General features: G+C 38.6%; 1 protein-coding gene across 3 annotated transcripts in view; it reads right to left on the bottom strand.

The window, feature by feature from the left end:
* The window catches only part of KCNK2 (potassium two pore domain channel subfamily K member 2), a 116,824-nt gene that overhangs the window by 9,721 nt on the left and 80,395 nt on the right, over positions 1-26,708 (bottom strand). For all 3 annotated transcript variants that reach the window (XM_081824797.1, XM_081824796.1, XM_081824795.1), the window contains exon 6: positions 11,285-11,424. In XM_081824797.1, coding sequence (XP_081680923.1) covers positions 11,285-11,424 — 140 coding nt within the window. The remainder of the gene's footprint in view (positions 1-11,284; positions 11,425-26,708) is intronic.

Raw genomic sequence — 26,708 nt, forward strand, 5'->3', positions numbered from 1 at the left:
GAGCTAGAGTTTATCCTTGTAAGTTGTATCCACCTCATTATGAAAGTGACTACTTTGGAGAGCACGTTTTTGTGCGTGTGTTTGTTTTGTTTAATCATAGACATGTAAGTCAAGTACCTATCCCCAGTTCTTAGAACAACCTTACCAGAGGAAGCAGTCCAAATGGAGTTGCTTTAGACCAATCCAATATGATGTTTAATAATTTAAATGGATATCTCCATTTGGGGGAGAATATATTTGCATATGTTGTATATTTTTTATATATTGGGTATTATTATCACGTCAACTGGTTTTCTGCTGGTTTGGTCTCTGCACTCAGGAGAGGGAACACCCAACAGAATAAACCCATCTAGAGTGACAAACAGACCCCTACAATATGCCACCAAGCCAGAGGTTGAAGAGTGAAATGGCTGAGGCAGGAAACTTTGAGAAGATGACCAGTGGATTCTAGGAGCAATTTGCTTTGATCACCTAGCATCAAGTTGTCCCCTTTAGCTCTGTAATTCCCTTAGGTTATCCTCAAGCCTTCCACAAAGCTATAGACTGTCTCAGCCTCATATTAACTGTATTATGAGGAATAAAGTGAGGAATCTCTATTCCTGATTGGCTTGAAGTGGCCCCAGAGAGAGCTTCAGCAGCTATGACATGCCCAGATAAGGAAAGAACAGGGAAATCCAGAACTACAGTCTGGTGTGACCACTGACAAGTGTAATAAGGACAGGCGTTTGGAACATGCAGCACAACCAACTGGTCTGTCTTCAAGTTGAGATAATCAGTCTACAGTTTATACATAATTGAATGGAATTTTGACAAGTTTTAGCCAAGTACTGAATAAAGCAATGTTTAGCCAAATATGATTTTGCCTAATGCGTAGGTCATAATCCAATGTACAGATTATAATATGAAAATTATAATATTTGTAGAAACTGGCTTGTAAATCCAGTTCCTTAGACTAATAGATTAAACCATATGGAATTGTGATTCTTAAGGTCAAAATGGTTGAATGTCAATAATTTCATATAGTTCAACCTAATAAATTTCAAAAATATAAGGATATTTGCTCTTTTATATTTGTGATTACTTTGGTGTTAGACATTAGTTTTATGAAACTCAACATCAGTTCAAGATTCTTTCTTCTAGAAAGTTTACATATAGAACAGATTCAATATCACTGGACCCAATCCTGAATGACGGCAGAGATTGCTTTTTTACAGAAACAGGACTATCTGGTCTCTGTACAATTTAAAATCCATCCATAGTCTCCTTGCTTCAACTGTTACTTTGATGCTTCTGTTCTAATAAAACCACTAGTGAATCTTAAATAATATAAAAGCAGATAACATAGTATCTTAAATATTATAAATTCAGACGATATACCTAAGTTCATCAAAGATTTGGAAACTAATACAAAATTCACCAAATATGAGCACAATACATAAAATTTTAATCCTCCAAATTATTATCATGACTCTTTCCTTGAATTGGAGCAATGTTTATGTTTTACCAGATTAGTCAAAATAGAAGCAGTTATAATCTCTAGCAAACAGCTCCTTAATTTTAGTGGCTTAAAGAACAAAGGTTAATCTCTCACTCAGGCTAACTGCCTACATGTCACTGGTGTTAGTCAGGGACCCAGGCTGACGATGCACCATGGTCTCCTATAGTCACTGTGCCGGAGGCAAGTACACTCTTGGTGGGGGGCTCACAGGTGCAATTAAATCTTCTTTTTGTTCTGCTCATATCAGTTCTGGGCACAAGTCATTGGCCAGAACTATTCATATGGCTCACCAAACACAAGGGGAAGAAGTGCAATCCTCACACGTGTCTGTGAGGAGAAACACATATTTCATGAATAGCACTGATGGACTAACACTTTTACTGGAAGAAGAACAGGGAATCTTCCTTGTTGGGAAACAGATTTTATATCTGTGTGTGTGTGCATGTACACATGATCATTCATTGGAAGCCATTCTTCGGGTTCAAATCAAGTTTAGGCAGGAAGAACTAAATTCCTTTACTATGATCATTCATTGGAAGCCATTCTTTGGGTTCAAATCAAGTTTAGGCAGGAAGAACTAAATTCCTTTACTACAATTAGGGTGCCATCCACTAAACACTAAACAAATCACCACACTTTGTTGCAAAAGATGATCAAATAATCCCTGATTAAAGTTCAAAGTGGGCCCCCTACTCAGCTCCAACTGACCACAAACAAATCTTCTTTTAGGAAGAGCCATCTATGAATAGGAACTAAAAACAAATTTATTTTGTTGACCCATCTTTGAAAACATACTTGCTTGTGTTCTCAGCAAACACAAGCTTGATGTTTTGTAAAATTTGATGGATTTTATTTTTATTTTTTTAAAGATTTTATTTATTTATTTGACAGAAAGAGAGAAAAAGTACAAGCAGGGAGAGCGGCAGGGAGAGGGAGAAGCAGGCTCCCCGCTGAGCAGGGAGCCCGATGCGGGGCTCAATCCTAGGACCCCGGGATCATGATTTGAGCTGAAGGCAGAGGCTTAACCAACTGAGCCACCCAGGTGCCCAAATTTGATGGATTTTAGCTCTGAATACAGGCAAGCACAATACTTTGGTTTGATGAAGAAAGTCCAAAAACAATTTTGAAAGCAAAGTTCATGGTGACCACTATTCCTAACACAAATTCTCAGAACAGATGACGGTATCAAAACAGTCAAAAGAGATAACATTATATCTTGATGCATTAAATCCCCATAATATGCTCTCTAGCGAAAGAAAATAAAATTACTTATAAAGTGCTTTGAGGCAAAACCTATTAAGTTATTTTCCTATTATGTACAAATGAATAGAAAAAAATTACTCTGAATATCCATTACGAGATAACATTCTGTGAAATACCTGGAGCAAAAACAAGTTACAATTTAGAAATAGTGACGGTTCAATCTAAAAGAGAAAAAAAAAGAAAGGAATCTTCCCCCATTTTTTTTTAAGTAAAATTTGAGCTACTCCTTCCCAGTTTAATAAAAGGAAAAATACAAATAAGATTCTACCTCAGTCCATACATGAAGACACCAGAAAATCTGCTGCTCTAATTCAAGAAAAGAATTAAGATAATAGTAATGTGGGTAGATTTAAGGAACATTTAATGCAGAACCTAGTTTTCAAGTCCAGAGAACATCCAACATACTTGAAATTCTTGCACTCACTTTTTCCTAGACATTTCATATGGACTCTGGGTTTATGATTAAATTCTAGCAATATACATAACCTTAATGTTTTCTTGTTTACCTTTTCTTTTATTTTTACTTTTTATTTCAGCCAGATGAGATGTTTAGACATATAAGCATTCATAGCATTTCCCAATAATATATGATGGTATCTAAAGGATAGAGCTTTACAGGATTCCTTGATTTGGGATAGTAATTTGATACTAATTACTTCAGAAACCCAGAAGGAAAAGAACAAGCATCTAGTAAGCACTTAGCCACATCCCACACTCTACCCACTAAATCTTTATAAAGCAGCCTCATTAAGGAGGTTAAATCTCACTTTATAAGAATATGGAGACTCAGACAGATTAGGTATTTTGGTGAAGTTTGCAAAGCTAGTAAATAGTTGAGATAGTTTTAAATCTCAGTTCCAAGGGCTCCAAAGCCCATGCACTTTTTAGAAATCATACAAATAATTTGCATGCATTTAAAAGAATGTTAAAACTTTATATTTCAAGAGATCACTGACTTGTACCATAACATGGTGACCAAACGAAATTCACAAAGCCCTTTTCTATAGCTACATAGTAACAGATGGGTCAGATTTGGGTACTTATTTGTAATGTGTTGATATTACCTACATATAAAATAATAAGAAAAAAATAGCAATAACAATTATCCATACCTAACTTTTTTAGGCACTTGGGAGGCAGCATAGCAAAAAAAAGACAGCTTAGCAAAAAGATTGGGCCACGGAGTCATGCCATCTGGGTTGATTACAGATTCTACCACTTACTAGCTTTATAACCTTAAGCAAGTCATCTTACCTCCCTGTGCTTCAGCTTCCTTATTAGCAATTATTATTTAACAGCTGAGCACTTTGCCTCATTATCTCATTTAACATTAAAAAAAGAAATAAAGTATATTCTAGAAGAAAAGTACTTCCATTTTTACCACTCTCAAATCCAATTTTGTTTTTAGCATATATTTTGACTTGTAAGAGCTTCCTAACACTGGACCTGCAAAGGTTCATGGATGCAATATAATCCTGGGATGATCTAGAGACATAATTTGGGGTCTTGATTCTACAGAAATGGCTGTCCATAAAATTTAGAAATTAGACACGTGCTAGTTGGTGTGTAAGAGTTACTGTTGCCTCAAAGCAAAATTTAAGTTTTACATTGTTATTTGTTGTTTTATTTATCTTTATTCTCCTTTCCAAATTTCTATTTACTAATACTAAATAGGTAATAACTTGCCCAGCTGAGGCTCAACCTGGAAAAAGAAGGACCCTTCTCTTCGGCACAACCAAGCAGAGTCAAATATAGACCAGCAGATAAACCTCAAAGTCTGATTGCTCTGAGCTTTTCCCCATAGCACAGTGAGGGACACCTCCCTCCCCATGGGACAGAAAAGAAGGGCCCTTTATATCTGCCTTATTTTAAGTGATACCGCCTGCCTTGATTTTATTTTATTCTTACCCTTTAGCCAAAGAGTTATATGCACTGAAATATAAACCTGTGAAGTCTTATGATCACTGTATATTGTGCCCATAGTCCAACTTCAGTTATTTACAACTACTTTAGCATCTCAACAGAGAACAACAAAAATATACCAAGAAAAAATTTGAACTAAACAGTAATGCGCCCCCCGCCCCCACCTCGCCCCATGCTGGAAATCAAAGCAAGGACTACAAAATCTGATATGCTGTTTGAAGGTTAAAGAAAGGAAGGGAAGGGAGGAAGAGGGGGTGGGGAGAGAAAAGAAAAAAGTAAAAGCAGGCTATTTTTGGAACTAATCAAAGACTAAGTGCCTTCTTAGTCAAAACTCCTTTTTCCATCTCTAGAAGTAAAGGCAACATTATAAAGATCAGTTAGGAAATGCACCACCTATGGAATCTTCCCAAAAAAGACATCAGCCTCAAATTAGCACCAATGAAGTTACTCCCAGAAACTAATGCAGCACTCATCATATAGTACTTAGTAAGTATTTTTTAAATGAGTGATTTAAGAATGAATTAGATGTTAAATAATCTCCCAGCTGGTCTCCACGCCTCCAGTCTTTTTCCTGTCCTGCCATTTTGACGCTGCCATCCCACAGCTCACCTCCCATCCCCTCACCGTCCATATGCACCGCGTATGCATGCCCAGCAGTACCCAGGATCAGGACTGCTAACACTGCTCAACCCCATACAGCACCATGCACATAGTTTTCTGTCACTTGTGCTCCAAGGGCTCCTATTTCCATAAAAAAACCCTGGGTGTTGGCCTTGGAAATTGGGTTTGATGTGCCCAAAGAACCGTCTTAGAATATACCCACTCCACGGCACAATCCCAGGAGGCAATGTTTACGCTTTTTTCTTCCTACAGGACTGGCACCCCTGGAGCACAACCTCATAGGGAATTCTAGTGACTTATCTGTTTTACGTTTGATTCCTTTTCTTCTCCATTGTCTTTAGCTAATCTGATCCATCACTTCAATTATCCTCGCTTCAAAACTCCAACTCCTTTGTCCTTCCAACAGACCCGACTGTGAATCAATGTATTTGGATACATTATTTGCTGAATAGTCCTTTATAGTCACTGCGTTCTACCCCTTCCCCCTTAAATGAAGGTATTGTATGCCAGGTTCCATTTTTAGCTCTCTTGTTGACTTACTTGGCAAATCTCGATTAGGTGAATTTATCTGTACTCACAACTTACACTGTCATTTATGTAGTGATGACATCCCCAAACTATCTCTCCAGTTCCCATCCTTCTTTGTTTACACGTACATTAGCCACCTGATATCCAACACATCGTTCCATCACAACATGTCCAAAATGACATCTTTATTCCTCCCTCAGAATCTCTCATTTTCCTGTGTTTTGTAATTCCATCCAAAGCGAGAACCATGGATGTCACCCTCCTTTTCTCTTTGGTGCCCAAAGCTAACGGGTTACCAAGTCCTATTCCTTCTATCCCCCAAATAGTTTTGAAACCCACACTTTCATCTCCATCCCACTGCCACCATAGTGCCTTCATTCTGTAGTAGCTGGATTCCTGCACTAACCTCTCCCGAATGATTGTTCTGCCTCCAGCTTTGTTTCTAACCCATCTTCCTCACTGTTGACAAGATCATTCATTCCACTTACTTAAAATCCTTCAATGGCTCCCTCAGGTTTTCAGAATTAAGGCTAACCTATTTCAAAGGGCATACAAGCCTTTCCTAGTCAAAGCCCTTCTCCCATAAGAAATAACAGAAAGTGGTCTGCTGCTACCTTTCCAGGACTCAGGCTGCAAATGCTCTTTACTTGCCCATCCTGGACAGGAAAAACGGCTGCCTAGTCTCAGCTCTTTCACAGAAGGAGGCCTCACCATCCCGAATGAGGTCTGGGAAAGACCAAATGCTGCTGCCAGCTAAGCCTTCCTCCATATTCTCAGGCCCCCTGGGGCCAACTAAGTTCCAGGCACAGTCTTGGAAGCCTTCTGGCACCACAGCTTCCCAACCAAAGGCAGTTTTCACTATGATGTAAGGCCAACCTGCTAACATGAGCATCTCCATTACCACGAACCCCTCTGGAGAGTAAAACACATGACACTGGTAAAGACGTGATACTTGGCTGTCTGCTCACTGTGGGCCAGCTGCAGGGCCACGCGGTCTGACAACCTGGCATGCTGGGGGTGGGGGGACGTGGGGGTGCTCGTCTCACATATGGACAGGAACACTCCAGACATGGGAACGTATACATCAATCAATACAAGACCTATGCAGAAATCACAGGCTTTTCAAATGAAAGGCCTGTAAACAGTAGAAAATGATGCATAAGAAGGATGCACGATTCTGTGCTTGCTTCAAAATTTCCCTTCTGACTTTTGTGGTCACATTTTTCTTTTTATTATAGCTGCCTCAGATAGTGGTTTTATTGTATTATCCAGAATACCTAAGTAATCTTTATTTTCTAAATGGAAACATCATTTCCTCAGAAGAGGGTACATGGCTTAATAGGAAAAGATAATTAGTCATACAATTCTTCTTGTTGAACATGCGCCTACTCTCCATTAAACTTTTAAAAATAATGAGACAAATAAACACTTTTACAGAAACTCATGTGTCTCCATGGAAAAAGGGTTGAGGTCATTATTATTTCCCTTGAGGAATGCAGATCAACTATAATTATGTATGACATTTTGAAACAATGCAGTATTGCTTCAACCAACTATTTCTTCTGCAAATATTTCATATGGATTAGCTATACCGACATATTTTATCTCAGCATGTTCATTAAAAACTATTTTTCCTTATTTCTAACCATATTTTCATTAAAATTAGTCCTCATTGGAAACAAAAGATACTTTAGCATTAAAAAAAAACAGAAATAAGGCCACATATGATTAGATGTATATATTTATACTCAACTGATATGGTTTAAGAATATTTTTTTTAAATACATAACACATTATTAGGCAAAGTATTTTCATTTGGGGAAAATGTATGTTTTAATATTATCACTTGCAAATTTAATGCTATATATTATTTTGTATATTCTATATTACATTTTTAATAGACAGAATTTCAAGTTATCAAAAATATGCAGCATTTTTATTCATCAAGACTGAAAACTAGATAAAACCTTGTTGCTTCTGAACATGTAGGAGGTTTGTAAAGGGTACAGTATCTGGAATGGTTTAGGGACAGAAGGTAAGGAATACACAGAGAACAGCCACCTGGCATGCATGGTCCATCTACGTAAAGATGACAACTCGAATGTATTTAGTTGTGTTTTATTTAATTATGCCCTTTTGGGAGTTATTTCAAAATAAAATGATCGAATAATCCTTCTTCCATTGCTGTAGACATTTTTGTAGTATTTCCGTTTGTAAAACATTTAGCTCTGATCATCTATAGCTCAGTTATAAATTGTCTGTCCCTTTCTTTCTTCACATTCCTCTGTTGAATCTGTAACTCAACTCTGTCATTTCCCTAAACTGCATTATAAATAAATTAGAAAACACACATCTGCTCAAACTGGCAGCTCCATTTTAATTGGCTCAACCGCCCAGAGCAGCTCCAGGAGGGCTCACAGTAAATTTTGCTCGTGGCCTTTACACAGGAGCTTTCTACAGACGCAGTCACCAGAACCACATGTGAGTCCGAAGGTCAGGTGAAAGCTCAAAGACGTAGAGTAAGAAAAAAAAAAGTTTACTACTTTGCAGTGTTTAAAAGTACAAAAACACAGTGATAGATCTCCTACTTCTGTTTGAGAATCATGAAGATCACGCATAGGAAAGCACGTGAACTTGTTTTTCATGTTAAATATAGCCAGGTAACGTAGAAATTTCACTTTATTTCAAAGGATGGTGTTATGGCCCCAAATGTGTCCTCTAAAGATGCGTAAGTTGAAGCCCTAAACCCCCAATGTGACTGTTTTTAGAGATGGGGCCTTTCAGGATGTAATTAAGGTTAAATGAGGTCATAAGAGTGCATCCCTGAGTCTACAGGGCTGACTGATGTCCTTACGAAAAGAGGAAAAGCCACCGGAACTCTCTCTCCAGGCAGGTGCACAGAGAAAAGACCACGTAAAGACCATGGGGAGAAGGCAGCATCCGTAAGCTGAGGAGAGAGATCGGACCAGAAACTAACCTTGCTGGCACCTTCATTATGAACTTCCAGCCTCCACAACTGTGAGAAAATAAATGTCTGTCGTTTAAGCCCTTCAGTCAATGGTATTCGGTTACGGCAGCCTGAGCAGACTAAGGCAGATTGTTATCTCATTACTCTGGAGAACTGTGTTCATGCTTTGTACCAGCTAGTCCTAGCACAGAAAGCACTGTTTTTTTAATAGCACAGGTTTTAAACTTTGATCAAATAATCTATACCAGCATCATAAAAATACAATTTCCCACTTTTCTACATGTGCCTTAGTGGCTTTCACACTTTTTGACTGGGATCCACAATAGTCTTAGTATTTATATATGCATGTATGTATATAATATATAGTGTATTTATAATATGTATGTGTCTTTCACAAAACTTTTCCTATCTAACTGTAGAAGATCTGTTCAATTCTATTTTATTTACAATAAATGCCTGTCAGAATCAGACCAATAAATACAGAGAACAAACTGGTGGTTGCCAGAGGGATGGGGGTGGGGGGAGGGGCACAATGGGTGAAGGAGACTGGGAGATACAGGCTTCCAGTTATGTAATGACTGGGTCCACAGGCATATAAGGTACAGCATAGGGAATATAGTCAATAATATTGTAGTAGCTTTGTATGGTGGCAAACAGTAGCTACACTTGTATAGAGATGTTAAATCACTATGCTGTACACCCAAAACTAATATAACATTGTGTGTCAACTATACACAAATTCTAAAAGTTAATTAATTAAAAAAATAAACATGTGTGTATGTTTTTAACATCCACTTAAGAGCCAGTTTATGGCTAGATGTTTGAGGGTTTTTTTTTTTATGTTATCCAAAACATGTCTTAGTTACAATTTCCTTTTTTCCCTTAGCATCTCAAGATCCTTAAAAGTACACTGAAGTTCAAACAATTACAATATTCTCTCTCTCTTTCCCTCACATTCATTCTCTCTCTAACACACACACACACACACACACACACACACACACAAAATGAGTCTAACTAAGATGGAGACAAATCAATTGGGGTCCTGGGGCACCTGAGTGGCTCAGTCATTAAGCGTCTGCCTTTGGCTCAGGTCATGATCCCAGGGTTCTGGGATCAAGCCCCACATCAAGCCCCACATTGGGCTCCCTGCTCAGCGGGAAGCTTCCTTCTCCCTCTCCCACTCCCCCTGCTTGTGTTCCCTTTCTCGCTGTGTCTCTCTCTGTCAAATAAATAAAATCTTAAAAAAAAAAAAAAATCAATTGGTGTCCTGTTCAAAGCAGAACTTTTTACATGATTTAAACCAGAATGTCAAGCACATTGTCTTGCTGATTTGTTGATAATAAAAGATTTTGGTTTTATGGTGCAACTAGATATAGATTAATGCATACAGACTATGTGAATTCCTAATTGAGAAATAGGATACCCATGAAGGGAAGTGCTGGATAACTCAGTCTAATTCCTACTTATAGGCACTGTGGGAACTGATAAGAACTTATATGACGAAGAGTTTCAAAGAAAGTATTTATTTGTAGAGAGAAACTAATTTTATCATTTCCTATCTTATTCTGTTTCTTTTGGGTTTATGTTTAAAGAATCATGCTTGCTGTATCAAAGATTTTGACACTGGTGTCTCCTGGCATATGAACATCACTGGATAATGAAATGGAGGGATAATTAGAGGAAGACAATGGATACAATTGTTGCAGGTTTTGCAGATTTGTTCTCTAAAAATACTGGTAAAGTTGGCTAACACCAAAAAACCAAAAACTCAGAATTTGTAATAAGACACTACTCTGTCACACTTAACTGATAATACTTCTGGACCTGTAAATATGAAATCCAAATGTAATTTCCAAAGTATAAAATTTCAAGAACAAGATTAAAATTTTAAACTTTCCAAAACTTCATGGGTCAAAATTCTAATGTCATTTCTATATGTATAGTTGTATAAAATGGGTAAAACAGTATCTTTTTGAACACCTGAAATCCGTACACAGGGAACTTGGCCATAATGCATACAGCTTTGGGCACATAGGTATATATACCTATGTGTACTTGCACACGTTTATAGGGATATAAGAAAGAAGGAAATAATTCAATATAGTAAAAAAAAAATTCAATATTATATGATACATTTACTTTTCCATGCTATTGACATTTTGACATAAATATTTTCTATTGTATTTCTTTTTATGGAATAACATTTACCTTGTGCCCTTAAGGAAAAAAAAATGAAACAAAAAAGAAGAAATAGTGAGGAAAATATTTTAAATTACATCTTTTTTCATTATAAATTAGCCTCAGCACCTGGTACATAGGGGTGTTTAGCAAGTATCTGCTAACTGAATTACACTTTACAGCAAATTCACACCAAACATAAATATTAAAAATCTTAAATAAAAAATAAATGTCAACAAAGATGAACAGTAATGTTTACTGAATTAGCTAAATAGGAGTGCTTTTTGCACACTCCTTCTTACCTCTTCCTTTGTCTTTTTTGATATCACTCGGAGCCAGTCTCCAATCATGCTCAGGACAGCTGCAAAGTAAGCAAGCCCTACAAGGATCCAAAACCACACGACAGGCTTATAGAAGTCTAGATATTCAATATCTGATCCACCTGTGTGAGAAAAATAAAGCAGAACAAAATAACTTCATATTCATAGGAAAGTAAACAATATGGATATTTGCAAAAAGTATCAACTGAATTGTGGCTTACAAAACAGAAACCTCCACATTATTTTCTTCATTTGGGATTCTTTCCCGTCCGTATCTATTTTTCAAGAACCAGTCACTAGGTTTTTTTTTTTTTTTTTAAGTTTTTATTTTAATTCCAATTAGCTAACATCCAAGTGTTATATTTAGTCACTATGTTCTTCTTCTTTTTTTTTTTTTTTTTTAAGATTTTGTTTATTTATTTGACAGAGAGAGACACAGCGAGAGAGGGAACACAAGCAGGGGGAGCGGGAGAGGGAGAAGCAGGCTTCCCGCTGGGCAGGGAGCCCGATGCGGGGCTCGATTCCAGGACCCTGGGATCATGACCTGAGCCGAAGGCAGACGCTTAACCGACTGAGCCACCCAGGCACCCCGTCACTATGTTCTTCTTAATGAGACCTTTCATTACATCTCCAAGTCATAATGATTTGTCTTTGTTCTATGTTTCTTTTTTGTTTATTATAATCTGTCTCAACTAGTCTAGCACTTAAGTATTCCACGTGTAGTAGTTTCTCTTTCCACCTCTACTGTAACAAGTAGAAGACAGAAATGACACTTTTTTGGGTACGCATTCAACTTAGCATATTTATTACTGCCAATCAATTCATGCTACCCAATCAATACATGCTAACCAATCAATTAAAAGTAGACCTGGACAGAAGTGGTTCTTATTCTAAAATCACCAATACAATGGATTGATAACAAAAGCCTGAGACAATGCCTTGGTAGGCTAATCGGAACAAACAGTGATTTGCAGATGATACTGCCATTCATTATTCTTGGACTTTTCAGAGGAATTCCCATATATGTCACATATTTAAATCCTTGGCTCTCAAGAAAAAATTAGCAAAGGAGCTCTTCTGCTTTACTGTGACCTTTGTTACTTCTCCATCCATTTGATACAGAAACTGCACCTAGGAGAATCTGAATACATTTCAACACATCCCTACTTCAGCACATATTAATGGCACACTTAGTAACTCCCAAACGCTCCAACAGTTACTTCTCTTCAGGAGAGAGAGAAACAAGTCTCTCTCTTGAGAAATTCATAATTTACTCTGAGAAAGCCTCACAGAGACAACCATTCATAATGGGGTAGATCAAGTGACAGCAAAAAAGAATTTTTTAAAAAGTGCTTACAAGAGGACATGGAAGAAATGATTTTTTTTTTTTTTTTTTTACTTCTGGAAGGGGAAAGGTGAGAAGAGAGAAAGGGAGTCTTCAGTAATGAAGATCAAAACAGAGAAAAATTCAGTGTAAAAATATACGCCATATCCAAAGGACTTTTGGTAGCTAATGCTACATATGGATGGGGGCCAGGGAGTAGATGGGTAGAAGAGAGGAATCTAGAAAAAATGAGTTGTGTCAGCTTGTAAAAACTCGCTCCTGATGCAATGGGGCATAGGTAAAGTTTATAGGTGATAAGTCTTCTATTCACGTTTGGCCATGTGCATGGAAAGATCCAGAGAGAAGGAAAGTTGACAGGGAAGTCCCATGAGAGACTTTTGTTCTGAACTAGCCAAGAGTTCATTGTGCCTGAGTTAGGGCTGGAATGGAAGGAAAAGGCGGTAGAGCCAGCATCGTCAAGGCGGGGCTCTAGGACGACCAGAGTCCTTCTGTTGGGAGAGGATACTAGCCACTGAACAGGAAATGCAGGGGGAGGAGCAGGGATTAAAAAAAACTGGGGGCGGTGCTAGCTCAGTTAGAAGAGCACTGACTCTTGATCTTGGGGTTGTGAGTTCAAGCCCTGCTTTGGGTATAGAGATTAATAAATAAAATAAACTTAAAAAAAGTAATTCAAACTGGTACATGATAGGTCTCAAGTGCTTGAGGTAGCAGCAGGTGGAAGTACGCAGCAGGATCCTTAAATAAAGATATAATGTGTAACAGGGCAGAGCAGGAAATAAGGACTGTAGTGAGAACGACACAGAGATGGGATGCTGGGAGGGGTCACGGAAGCACTCAAGTCACAAAAATCCAACCCATATGTTCAGAAGAACTCCTAATAAATAGCAAGTACACATTAAAGTCAGATATAAAATACTGAATATAACATGGCTATAAATTAGACTTTGAGTGGCCTGCAATGACATTTTCAAATATCAAAAGGTCAGAGTAAAAGAGAACATTTTCTATCAGGCAAGTAATATGAATAGACACAGGTTCAGCTTGCTTTGGGGACAAAAAAATAATTTAAAAAGCCCAGCTTCCAAATAAATAATGTGACTTTCAAAATATTGTAGAAATTTTACCTTGTGTAGAATTTCAAAAAGTATCATTTCTGGGAAGGATTGTGGAGGCCAAATGCATCTCATGATGGTTAAGACTTGGCCCAGCGGGGTAGCAGCTCTACAAATTCACAGAAGTGACTTAAGAAGTGCGTGTGGAAACTTGTTATGTGATAGGCTCGCTAGCGAATTCCATTTTTCAAAGGTTTCCATTTCATTGAAACCAAAATGACATTTTTTTCCAAGTACTTTCTCTTTCAAAACCAGAAAAATCTTCATCCAAATAGTTGTGACTCACTTAACACATAAGTTCACCAACATGTTAACTTTGAAAGTTAGTTCATACTCAAGATGACTTTTTAGAAGTCTTCTTTCTTATAAACAGGATGTCACAGTTTGAAAAGAGTAAATTAGCTTAATCACCGAAAGGTCTATATTTGGGTAAAATGTTCATCCCACAAGTTCCAGTGGATTCTAAGCCTGAGCATGGGGGTGGAGAGTTTCCCATTCCCGCTCTTAGGATAAAATACTGGTGGTCAAAGGATTTGGGAAAAACTGATGTACACAGGAGTGTTGTCCAACAACTCACAAGTCCTATTCACTTCCTGGTAGCCAAGATTTATGAATTAATTTCTACATTATTTCATCCACTTGATCCAAGAATCCAAATTAAAATATCTGTAATATTAAGATAAACTCACTTAAAAGGAGCTGTTAGTCTTATTTTTAAATCAGGAAATGCCAACAAAAATTTTTTCTGGCTGTTGTAAGCATCAATTTTAGTCTAGCTAAATTCGGGAAATCTGAACATGGGTGGGTCTCTCGCTGATTAAGAACCTAGGGTAATTTCTCTGTCCTGGATTCACTGCCTATGCCCCCCACCCCCATCTCCACTCGGCTACTCTGTTTTTTCCCCTCCTTCCACAGACTCCTGAGATGTAGCCTGCAGGATGTCACGACCCACTCTCCCCTCCTGGGCTCCTCACCCACTTGGCAGGATAGGTCACCTCACGCTGTTTGTTGCTACTGAAAATACACACACAAGTCCTTTCCATTTTCAGACCTTTCTAGCTAATCCTTATAGGAGAGCAGACAGATGGTAATAAAAATAGCAAAGAGGGGTGGAGGTACAAAGGTTCCAGGAATCTTACAAACTGTTCCAAATAGTAAAGTAAATCTCTTCCTGACGCTCATGATACGTGATGGCACCATTTTTCTCTGGATTTCTCCTTAGTGCTTAAATAAGGAGATCAGCCAGAATCTAATCTGATCTAGCAGATTAAACTTCTAAAAATAGAGCTCAGGAAAGGTTTATTATTATTATTATTACTGTTATTATTACTTACAGCATTATTGCTAGGAACCCATTTTAGCAATAGTGGGTTTCCTAAACATTTGCTTGGAACAATCCCTCCATCTAGCATTAACAAAGCCATCTCCTACCTGGGCCCAAAGAATCACTGCTTAGGGGGCAGAACAGCCCACGAGACTATAGTAGGTACATACAGGTTTTTTAAATAAAGGCCCTGCTAGTCCTCTATAGCTCCATCTCTGCTCATTTCAGCTGATTTCCGAAATATTCAAAATCTGATTGAGAGAGAAGAGTGAAAAGTAAGACTTCCTGATTGCCCACCTAAATGAAATCATTCCACCCTAAAGCCCTGGGGGGCAAGTGGTGAGGGGAGTTGTATTCCCACTCCTCACATTTCCACTGATTGATAGGACAGGGCTATTAGACCATTCACTATAGATTTAAGCCACATCTCTGGCTGCCTTTATCAGTAATTAAGCTGATAATTCAATTGCTATCACTCTCATAGTCTGTTCAGAACTGAGGAGTAAAAGACCATTTTTGTATTGGCTCCTAGAAATCCCAACAGTAAGTAGCCCCACTTAAAATAGAGGAGTCATAGTCTCAGTAGGTAAAAGAACATGTGTCAGGCCACACAGGAAAGGAGGCAGCAGAACTAGAATTCAAACCCAGGGCTCCCTGGCTCCAAAACACAGGCTTTTCCCCATTGACCAGGTTGTCCATGTCACCTATGATCTCAGCTACTGTCCTTCCTATCATTTGTCCACCAGCTCTTTGTGTCCATACTGCATGGTAGACACTTAGCTAGGGCTGGAAACACTAAGTCAAACAAAGCTGATAATCACTGCCTCTTCCCCTCCTTCCCCTCAACAGTCTCACCTGGAAACCAGGTGGGTCTGAAGATAAGTACTATTGAATAAGGGACAGGTGGGGCTAGGGAGGGGGATGTGATCAGGCTCACAAAATCCAAAATGTGGGAGATGAAAGGAAACCAGAGAAAAGGGAACAAACCAGACCATCCTGTCCTAGGTGTCAGAGGGGAGGTCTTATTCTAACAGCTACTTGTGACCAACCTAGAATTACCAGACCCTAAAAAGGAAGTAAGCCATTGAAGGTGTATCACTAGTCCTTACTCAATGGTGCTATCAATAGAGATGTTTGATAGATTTAAGCTCCCTGGCTAGCTTTCTATAAAAGACCATCCTTAAAAGCCCTCAGTGACGACCCTGTTGGGATTCCTCTCACGCCTGAGAGCTTTTTTCCTGTATCCTCACTTAATAAACTTCTATCGTTTTACTCACTCCCCGTTGTCCGAGAGATTCATTCTTCGACTGCATGAGACAAGAACCTCACTCTGCCGCATCATTTTGGTGCCGAAACCTGGGATCACTCCCATCGAAGGGTGAGTAAAAGCGACTCTTTTCTTTCCTGGGAGAAGTCTCTCCCTTAGATGACCTCTTTTAACAAGCAACAAAACCCAGCACCTGTCGGCCAATTAAAGGCTAATAGCGCGGCCACTGGTCTTAAGTCTCAGGTGACAGGCCTCTGGAGAAAGGTTTGGTCAATCCCCCTTTCTCAAAAGAAGGGAATGTTGGCCTAACCCTACCCAGCTCTGCTTTCTCTTCATTGGCTTTTCTTAAGTGGCTTTCTCCCACCTCAGGGACTTTGCCTCAGGTCCTTCCAATCTCCGATGATCAGTATGCCCTTTTAATCAGGGATTCATTTCAGGAAGAGTGTTGCCTATGTAGATGTAAGACTTTTTCATTTAAAAGTGTCTTTCATGAGAACTTGGTTCAGGATGGACAGGAAAAGCGCTCAAGGGGTGAGGTGAGGAAGCATAATTGGAAATTGGCTTATAATGGGCCTGACTCATAAGGCACCATGGGGCTAGGAAAGCAAGTGCATTTACATGACCAAAAATGAGGGCTCAATCCAGAGAGCTCCAAAGAATGAGGTCATTACAAGGATTCCCTACTTTGTATAAGATTCATCGGGGAGCGCACGTAAGGACTGGCAATCCAGCGCTCAGAACCTGCCCTTTGGTTACCATGGGTGATCTTGCGGTCTCTGAGACACGTAAAAGGCTAGAGACCTGGCCCTGGGGGTCACACCCCAGGGAAGCCTCATCCATAAGCAGAACAGGCCTCCCATTAAGAGACCGTAGCTGTTTCGCTTGCATTCTTAGCCTTCTAAAAAGAATATTTCGAAGTTTAAACTGTTAACCTCGCCAAAGCCTTATGATTAGGCCAGATTTTTTTTTTGGAGGGGGGAATCCAGAGGAGAAAAGGAGGATCAGGTGACGGATAGGTAAGAGTGGCTACTCCTGCTGGCCTGAGCCCTCCTCAACCCAAGATGTTAAGCCACTCTTTGACCTTGAGTAGGAAACCATGGGACACCTTGGTTCATAGGCAAGAGCTGATACGTAGGGACGCCTTCATAGTCACCTCTCCGTAACAGGTACGGGGTAACTGACTCCTACTGGGATCTGGAGATGGGAAACAAACCATCCTCTGAGGGGACCTCTCTGGATTGGGTACTGCAAAATTGGGTAATTTCTCCTTGTAAGACTTTTCTAGTGTTTCCCATGGGTTGAACACGGTGGGTTCTTTAAGGCAAAATAAAATAAGGCATGACCTTCACGACAAGGCATGGTCTCTTCTTCAGTTCCCAAGGACTCTTCCTTGGGGTGCCTTTTAACCCACTGGAAACAATTTGGATTGCAAATTTAGGAAAAGACTGAGCTCCTGCAATGTTCACTGCATGGCCAGGGTGGGATCTATCAGGTCTCTTCTGCAGGAAACAAGGCAAATAGACGGAGCTACCCCTAGATCCATCCAGGCTTTCAGGGCTCTAAATCAGGACCCAGGCCTACAGACCTCTTGCGGAACATGTTTGGTGGTAGCCAGACAAATAAACTCCCTTCTGACATATTGGATAATTGTCTAAATAGGCCTCCTCCAAATAAACCTAGATTGCTGGAGGAAACAAAGGCCCTCCCTAGCAAAGGGGACCCTGACTCTCCCTCTCTCTCTCACTCTTCCTCCTAATAGATGTGGGGGCTTCTACCTCACTCATTTCCCAGGTTAATGGCTATAATTGGAGCCATCTGTGGTTAGTCTACCTCAGGATGGGGACTTTAAGGAATATTTCCAAGCAGCTGCTGAAACTCCCTTTGTTTCGGGGAAATTCCCTATCTTCTCCGATCTGACATGGACTGCCTATTCCCACTTGCTGGTGGAAAAACATGACGTTTACTCATTGGTCCAAGTGGATGAGCTTCAGAACTAGGAACCCTTTTTCTCTGCCTTCTGGGTGTACTCTTCTGCCTCCCCCTCCCTCTCTACCTGTTTCTGCACCACTTTGGGTGTGGTCTGCATACATTGCTCACTTGAGATTCCCCCACCTGTGTCTCAGGTAAAATTGACGATGGGGAGCAAACTGATTGACTTTTTAAAAATGGGCCCAGGTGGAACATAAGTAGGTATTAAACTAATTTAAGTTTGGTTTACTTAAAATAGACATGTCTTCAAAGTTATCAACATTAAATATGAAACTTCTATTCCACCAAAATCTATTGAAGGCCAAATAAGTTCAAGTTGTCTCTACTGCAGTTTGTTAGCAGAAAGATGACTTAAAATGATGCTTAATGTTTTCATGGGTAATTGTTAAGATAGCTTTCAAAGTCTTTAGTAACCTGAAACTTTAAACTTTTGTTAGGATGACAAATGGGATTAAATTCATTGGACATCTAGGTCTTTTCCAAATGGGATAAGGTGCTAAATCATTGATTGCTGGACGTAGGTTTGTGCTTTTGACTACTTATTGCGAAGAAACTAAGGATATTTAAGTCTGTTGGTAAACATGCTTTGTGCTTAACTGATTCACAAATTTGCCGTCGAAAGTTTTTGTGTAACAGTTCACAACTGGTTACTACTTAGTTTTCACTGGACACCAAGGTTTCTAAGAATGCAAAATTCTGTTAAATGTAATTAAGACTGATGGAAATAAGGGAAACAACTCTGTATGTAGAAAAATAGGAGATATGTAAGAAAGATATAAGGAATGGGAATACATTTTTGTTGAAGGTAAAAGAAGGTAATTTTGTCCTAAATGGAGACTGGTTGTTTGAAGAGAAATGGCTTGGGACAAAATCTGAATGCAAAGGAAAGTTGTAGAAGGTTTGAGAAGGGTAATTTTTGGAAAGGAATTTTAAATATGGTGAGGATGGACTAAGATTGAAATAAATGGATTTTAAAGTACACTCGTATAAGATTAAAAGTGCTTTCTCTCAGTTCAATAAAGTTTTCTTGAATTAATTGATCTGCTCTTTAAAAAACAAACAGTCGTTTTCTCTTTGCCTGTCCAGAAAAAACAGTTTCTATGTTTTGCCCTTATCAGGTTTTTGAGGATCCCTAATCCTATTTAGGCATGTTTCAAAGGATTTAATGACTTTTCCAAGATTTAATTATAAATGCAGTCTCTTTAACTCATTAGGCTTTTTATTTGATTTGTTAAGTTACTCCAGAAGCACTGTTAAACAAATGATAAGCCTCAGGTTATGTCGTTCCGGTAAATGCTATTACCATTCTAGAGATGATATGCAATTTTTAAAGTATTAATATATTTTAATCTTTAACCATATCCATTCTGAATTTTTGTCATTTATAGTTCTTATTCTCTTGCAAAAAGACGTCCATCTTCAAGGAGATTCATATAAAGGATTTTTAGGACAAATACAGGTATTCGATATCTTTAAGATTAAAACAGAAATGGGTAAGAATTTCTAGAACTAAGGCTGCATTCAAACTAAACAAGAATTAGTAAAGTGTAACTAAATGAACTAAAAGTTGATTATAGTTTTGTGACTCTTTTTTGAAACACTGCTGGTTCTCTAATGTTTATTCTCCCAGATTAAGTGAACTTTCTCTCAAGATATCTATGACTTAAAAAAGTGTGATAAAGTATGCATGTGTAAACAAAAGCATTAAAGCATTTAACATTTCTCTCTACCTAAACCCTCTGAAATTCAAAAGGTCTCAATCAGCTTTCTTCCATGGTAAACAATCATTTGCCTAAGTTCAATAAGAATCTGTTCTCCTTGTAACAGGACACCATTTGAAACACTGGTTATTTTACCAAGGCTTTGACTGGAATGTCGTATTTGAGAGAGACATGCATAGACTCAGATATGATCAAACAGCTTTAAGGAACTAAAGTTGGCTTTACAAAACCTGGAGCCGTAAAGCCCCTTGGGAATGTTGGCCTGATACCTTGCTTATAGAGTTCCCAGCAGCCTTACCAGATGAGTAAAGAATGTCACTTCCTGGCAGGTGTAGGAACCTCAGGATATATTGGGGACCTCGAGAAGAGAAATTCACCCAAATCTACAAGTATTGCAGGCATGTCTGATGGCAAGTACTTGGCGTGGCTTCTGGCCTGGAGAGACTACTAAAAGTTCAATCTAGAGATTCCTTATAGAAGTTCCAGCAAAGCAGATTCTAAAAGATAACTCTACATGATCTTTCATTATTCTTGCTGAGCTTATGTAAATAATTAGGCCAAGTATGTTAAAGCTGGACTTGTTTTGCAAATATATCAGTCCTGATTTGGCTACCTCTGGTTAAAAATGAAGGTTAGTATAGAGGGAGAAATTATGTTTCAACAACATACCTTTGCGGATGTTAAATTTTAGTTCTGATTGTCTTTGAATGTTGTTTACCTAAGCTAGACAACTTGAGGTAAACTTCAGAGAAATTGCCACAATAGCTCATATAGACAGTCTTCGTGCTTTTTATTCTGTGGGGATAATAACAGGACCCCATGATCATATGATTATTTGAACTAAAAAAATGGGATTATTCCCCAGCGTTTACGTAATGCAGCTAGCACTTTCACCAATTTTGTGTGGCTGGGATAACGAAATTGGTCCTTTAAAGCCAGAGCGTACCCCACTGCATGGGGTTAATTATGGACTTATTATGGAAATGATGACCCCACTTTCTTTATGATTCGATTGGATAATGTACTTGGGGATGCCCTTTTCTCCTGAGACAAGTCTTCTCCCACTTGCCAGTGATTCATTGTAATTACAATACTGCTCAAGCTAGACCTCAGACAAAGAGAACTTCTTGACTGTTTTATTCCTTAGTCCTATTTATCCTAGAAGCCACCTCTACTGAGGTACAATTACAAACAAAGACTTTAGCCAAGCATACAACAGCCCTCCTGGTAAAAAGAGTCTCAATTCAAAAAAAAAAAAGAAAAAGAAAAAAGCCTCAAAGCTCCCTATGGGCTTCCAGGACTTATGATAGGACTGCAATATAAAATAAGCAAAACAGTCTGCTTGCTCAGCCGGACTCTAAATGATCCTTTCCAGGCACTAGATGCACTCGGCCAAAACTTAAGTCAGAGAGCTACTCCTCGAGAACCGTGCCACTATTGACTGTATTCTCTTGCTACACCATTTGGGGTGTGAGGAAGTTCCTCACACGTGGTTTTAACATTACAGATAACTTCCACAAGGTGTCCCAATCAACAGGGGACATTTGGGATCAATTAAATAAAATCAAAATATCCACTGATCTATTTGACAAAATTAGTAATTGGGGATCTTATCTAAGGGTTGTATTCATAATTTGGGGCCTAATGCTTGTTTTATATTTATCCTTTTGCATGTGCTGATGCACATACCATTTGTTGTCCATCATGACCCCCTGGAGCCATACCGTGGACCCCTGAACCAACCCCTGGATAGATTCTAACTGCTGCGCAGCCTGCCGCCCCATTTCAGCAGGAAGCAGCTAGAGTGGTCATCATCCCGTTCTCCCATTCCCTAAGGGCAGTTAGGGTTACTATTCCAGGGGGAGGAATAAGGGACAGGTGGGGCTAGGTAGGGAGAGATAGGTAGGGGGCCATGGGATCAGGCTCACAAAATTCAAAATGTGGGAGATGAAAAGAAAGCAGAGAAAAGGGAACAAACCAGACTATCCTGTCCTAGGGTGTCAGAGGGGAGGTCTTGTTCTAACAGCTACTGTGACCAACCTAGAATTACCAGACCCTAAAAAGGAAGTAAGCCATTGAAGGTGTATCACTAGTCCTTACTCAGTGGTGCTATCAATAGAGATGTTTGATAGATTTAAGCTCCCTGGCTAGCTTTCTTTAAAAGACCATCCCTAAAAGCCCTCAGTGGCAACCCTGTTGGGATCCCTCTCACTCCTGAGAGCTTTTTTTCTCTGTATCCTTGCTTAATAAACTTATAGCGCTTTACTCACTCTCCATTGTCCTCAAGATTCATTCTTCGACTGCATGAGACAAGAACCTAGCTCTCCCGCATCACTATTTTATCAGGTGCCTCCCTACTTTGCTTCTGTCCTCATTCCAACAGTTTCTAGTGGTTGGCCCTATTCTGCTCCAAGGAACTTGAGAATGCGATGCCCTCTCCTACTTTTAATTTTCTTTCCCTGAAATGCTTCTGAACCACAGAATATTTGTAAAGGAAAAAAAAAAGAAGATATATTCTGGATTTAAAGAATCATCTAGCTATTCGGAACTAAAATCATCAACGCCATGCCCCCCTCCTCTGGTTTAAAATGATATTTGTATTATAGAATATAGATACAGACATAGAACTTTGTTCTAAAGAAAATGGGCATCATTTCTTTATACTGGTCTTTAAGTATTTTAGTTTAGGTATCAAATATTGATTTTAATTTTTTTGTTTAGCTTTACTTTTATTAAATAAAACTATCCTGCCTTAATGTAAAGGGGGGAACTTATTTTCTGCTTTAGCATGCTTTTCTTCGTTACAGTAAAGCAATTTAACTGAATGAAGAGTTTTCTCAGGGCTTCAAGACCTAAGAGGCTCTTTCAATAATGTCATAAATTGTTTTTGTTTTTTTTTTTTTTTACAAACGGAAGGTATGACTTCAGTATTAAACCATAGCTCACCTACTAAACCAAACTTCTCATATGCTATTAAGTCAGAAAAACAAAAGGCAAAAAAATGGTAACTAAACATCTCTAGCATTTGAACCTATATTTTTGGGATTTTTAATTTCAGCATTCAAGATATTGTCCATTTCCTGCTAGGTACTTGGTCTAAATTTAGGAAAAGAGCCATTAGAAGAGCAGGAGTTTCATGATCACAAAGAAAGATCAACACATTGTCACTCACTCATCCTTTACAAGGATGGAAACCTATAGTATTTAAGATGTGCATAATTGTTATACCTAGAAATAATCATTAAAAGTCTCAATATAGAGCAATTTGGAGCCTTTTTCATTACACTTAGTACAATTTACTGCCTGTCTCACTAAGCCATAACTATCAATCCCTGAATGTTTTCCTTCTCATTTTTTTCTGCACATGTTTCCACAATGCTTCTATATATCCATTCTGAATCTGAAAAGTTAAATAACTTCTCGGTTTGTCCTCAGATCCTCGGACTTCTGGACCATTTGGATCAAATCCCATTTAATTAATCATGCAGACACTATCTGTTCTCTTGTGAGTTCTCTGAGAGTCACTGGCTGAATCAGGGGGTGGCCAGACTCTTTGCAGTATTTTCCTGTATTATAAAACAGTTAGGGGCGCCTGGGTGGCTCAGTCGTTACGCGTCTGCCTTCGGCTCAGGTCATGATCCCGGGGTCCTGGGATCGAGCCCCGCATCGGGCTCCCTGCATGGAGGGAAGCCTGCTTCTCCCTCTCCCCCTCCGCCTGCTTGTGTTCCCTCTCTTGCTGTGTCTCTCTCTGTCAAATAAATAAATAAAAATCTTTAAAAACAAAACAAAACAAAAAACAGTCATTCACTACCAGGAAGAGAAGAAAAGTTCCCTATTGAATTTAATTTTTGCTCCCGGATTTCAAACATTCTGTCCCAAAGGAAAAGGAAAGAGAGCAGTCATCACTAAGTGCTAAGCACAGTATCTAATATGCAATATGGGCTCGCTAAATACCTGAATAAACAGAAGAATGATGAATATAATACATCTCCCTGGGAGTCACATAAACCCTCCCTTTCTGATAAAAGCGATTTTTTTTTTTCTGAGACATTGGGTGGTGGTGGTGAATGTTCTTCAGTAGACCTCACTCCTCATCAGCTGCTTTCCTTCTTATCTGTTGAATTCCTGGGAAATTTTTACTGTTATTGATCAGTTCAATAACAGCAAGTTTAAGAACTGGCCACTGACATAGTTGCAAAACCTCAGGAACAGTGTTCTGGAGGGTCTCTGCTAGAACTGTTTTGAACCAAAAACCTGCCATGATTTTCCAACAGAGACTTATATGTTTTCATGATAAAATTCCCCTCTATTAAGCAAGCTCTAAGCACTCCACCGAATGAGTCATGTTTTCATTTATAAGGAAAAGCAATAGTCTGGTTACTAAAAACTTCATTTCTGATAATGACTTTGAAAACATAATTCTAAGAAAACTTAATTCTTAATATGAGATATACAAATATGTTCTTCCCAAGTTAAAAAATGTGATGACAAAGTATTATACAACTGTGAAAATTTGAAAATTTAGTAAAGGTAAAAGTACCAGAAGAATTTTACCTTGGAAAATCCTAAATTATATTTTCTGTATAGAGAAGCATAAGGCACTAAGCATAAAGCTTGATTAACTCAGTAAGCTTTGATCGGGGAGGAAGGCAGCCACTATACCACAAACGCCGGCTTTTTTGATCGGGGAGGAAGACCTTCCCCTACCCTATGGTCCTTCTAGCTGGACTTAGAATCAAATTGACACGAGACAGATTCAGTGGGGGAAATAAAATTTAATAGGTGTGCAGGCAGGGAATCCATACAAATATGAAATTCCAAAGACAATGAAGCAACATGAAGCTTTTATGAGCAAGGAGAGGGGTAGGTGTGTGAGGACACAAAGGGGAGGAAGGCCATTTCCAGGAGGGTGAGAGGAGATATTTGGAAAAACAAAGGTTGCGCTAGTATGCAAGTAAGTTTCTTAGGTAAAGGGGAGTCTCTGTTAATAGCTCTCTTCCTGGTGTAGACTCTCCTTTCCAATATATTTAGGCAGCTGTGGGGGAGGCAGAGAGGTTTTCCTGCATCTGTTGGGTTTTGATTACTTTCTTTTTTTTAAATATTTATTTATTTATTTGACAGAGAGAGAGAGGGAACACAAGCAGGGAGAGTGGGAGAGAAGAAGCAGGCCTCCTGTGGAGCACAATCCCAGGATCCTGGGATCATGACCTGTCTGAAGGCAGACGCTTAACGACTGAGCCACCCAGATGCCTCAGGTTTTGATTACTTTTAACTCAAAATAATCTTTGTGCCAAAGTGGCCCATCTTGGGGGCAGTGTGCCCTTGGTCCCTACACCTTCAATAACTACCTGTCAGATATGGAAAATTTCATTATTCAACTAAATATACTAAATTTCAGTAATCCAAATTCCACGAAGATATATTTGGATGGCTAAATAAATTTATGCTCTGATGGAAAAATCTGTTTCATAAGATCAACCGTGAGGATTTCTTAGAACATCTAAATTTTTGGCTAAAATTTTTGGTTTTTATTAGAAGAATAGATAATGTGAGGACACTGCTTTGTGAAACTATAAATTTTCATCTGGCTTTCACTCATTCAAATTATGTCTTATGAACAAACCTGGCTTATGAAAAGGGGTGTTTTTTGAGGACTTCTTTAGGCAGCTTCTCAACAATATGTGGCAATGTTTTTCATGGCTTGCATGACCCACTCTTACCCCAAGAGCATATATATAGGAGATACTAGCTTTGGAAAAGAATTTTAAATTGCATTATATTTGGTAATTATTTGACTTCTCCCTAAATTTGAAGAATAACCATTTTTTTTAAAAAAAAAATGGACCTGGAAGACCAGTCATAGAGGTAAGCCTGAATAAACAGAATTCAATCTGTCACACATTTCCACATAATTAATATTATTGCTTAGGTTTTAATGAAGAGCTGATTTAGCTCTCAGTCTATAAAGTAAGCATGATTTAACAACTTATCACCAGACTTTTCATCAAATGAAAAATAAAATGGCAAAAGTTAAGAAACAGAACGCAGGAAATTAAGTTAATTCTCAAACATAATTTTTGCCATTAACTTTAACTTACCTGTATAATGTGACTATAAATTACAGGCACTGCTAAAATCAAGTAAATGACACTCTGCTAAATAATTGACTTTGTCTCTTCTCACCTTTTAGGAACGGTTACTGTGTGCAAGCACTAGTCTTAGTAGTGGGGTCTGTTTATTCATGTGTAAAGTAAGTGTGGGAGTACCCTGTGGCCTCCTGGGTTCTTTTTAGTTCTAGAACATTGAGAGCTAATGAAAGAACAAAAAAGCCCATTAGAAAGGAGCACACACCAACCACTAAGGTAATCAACTATTTAACTAAAACACCTTCCTTGCATAAATATAAATATAAAATTAAAATTTTCCAGGTCTCTTCTTGCAGAAAAATTACTAAATGCTGAATTCCTATTTTCAGTCACATACACAATGAGACTTGAATACTGTCTTTACTAGTGATGTGTAAATGCTTTTGAATCAATATTACCAACAGTGAAAAGCACACACAAATTTAAATGCATGTTTATGAATTAGAAATCTATTATACTTGGGGTGCGTGGGTGGCTCAACACTTAAGTGTCCAACTCTTGA

Source organism: Leptonychotes weddellii, chromosome 6 (assembly GCF_054177405.1).
Source record: "Leptonychotes weddellii isolate Sample4059 chromosome 6, ASM5417740v2, whole genome shotgun sequence".
NCBI classification, from domain to species: Eukaryota; Metazoa; Chordata; class Mammalia; order Carnivora; family Phocidae; genus Leptonychotes; species Leptonychotes weddellii.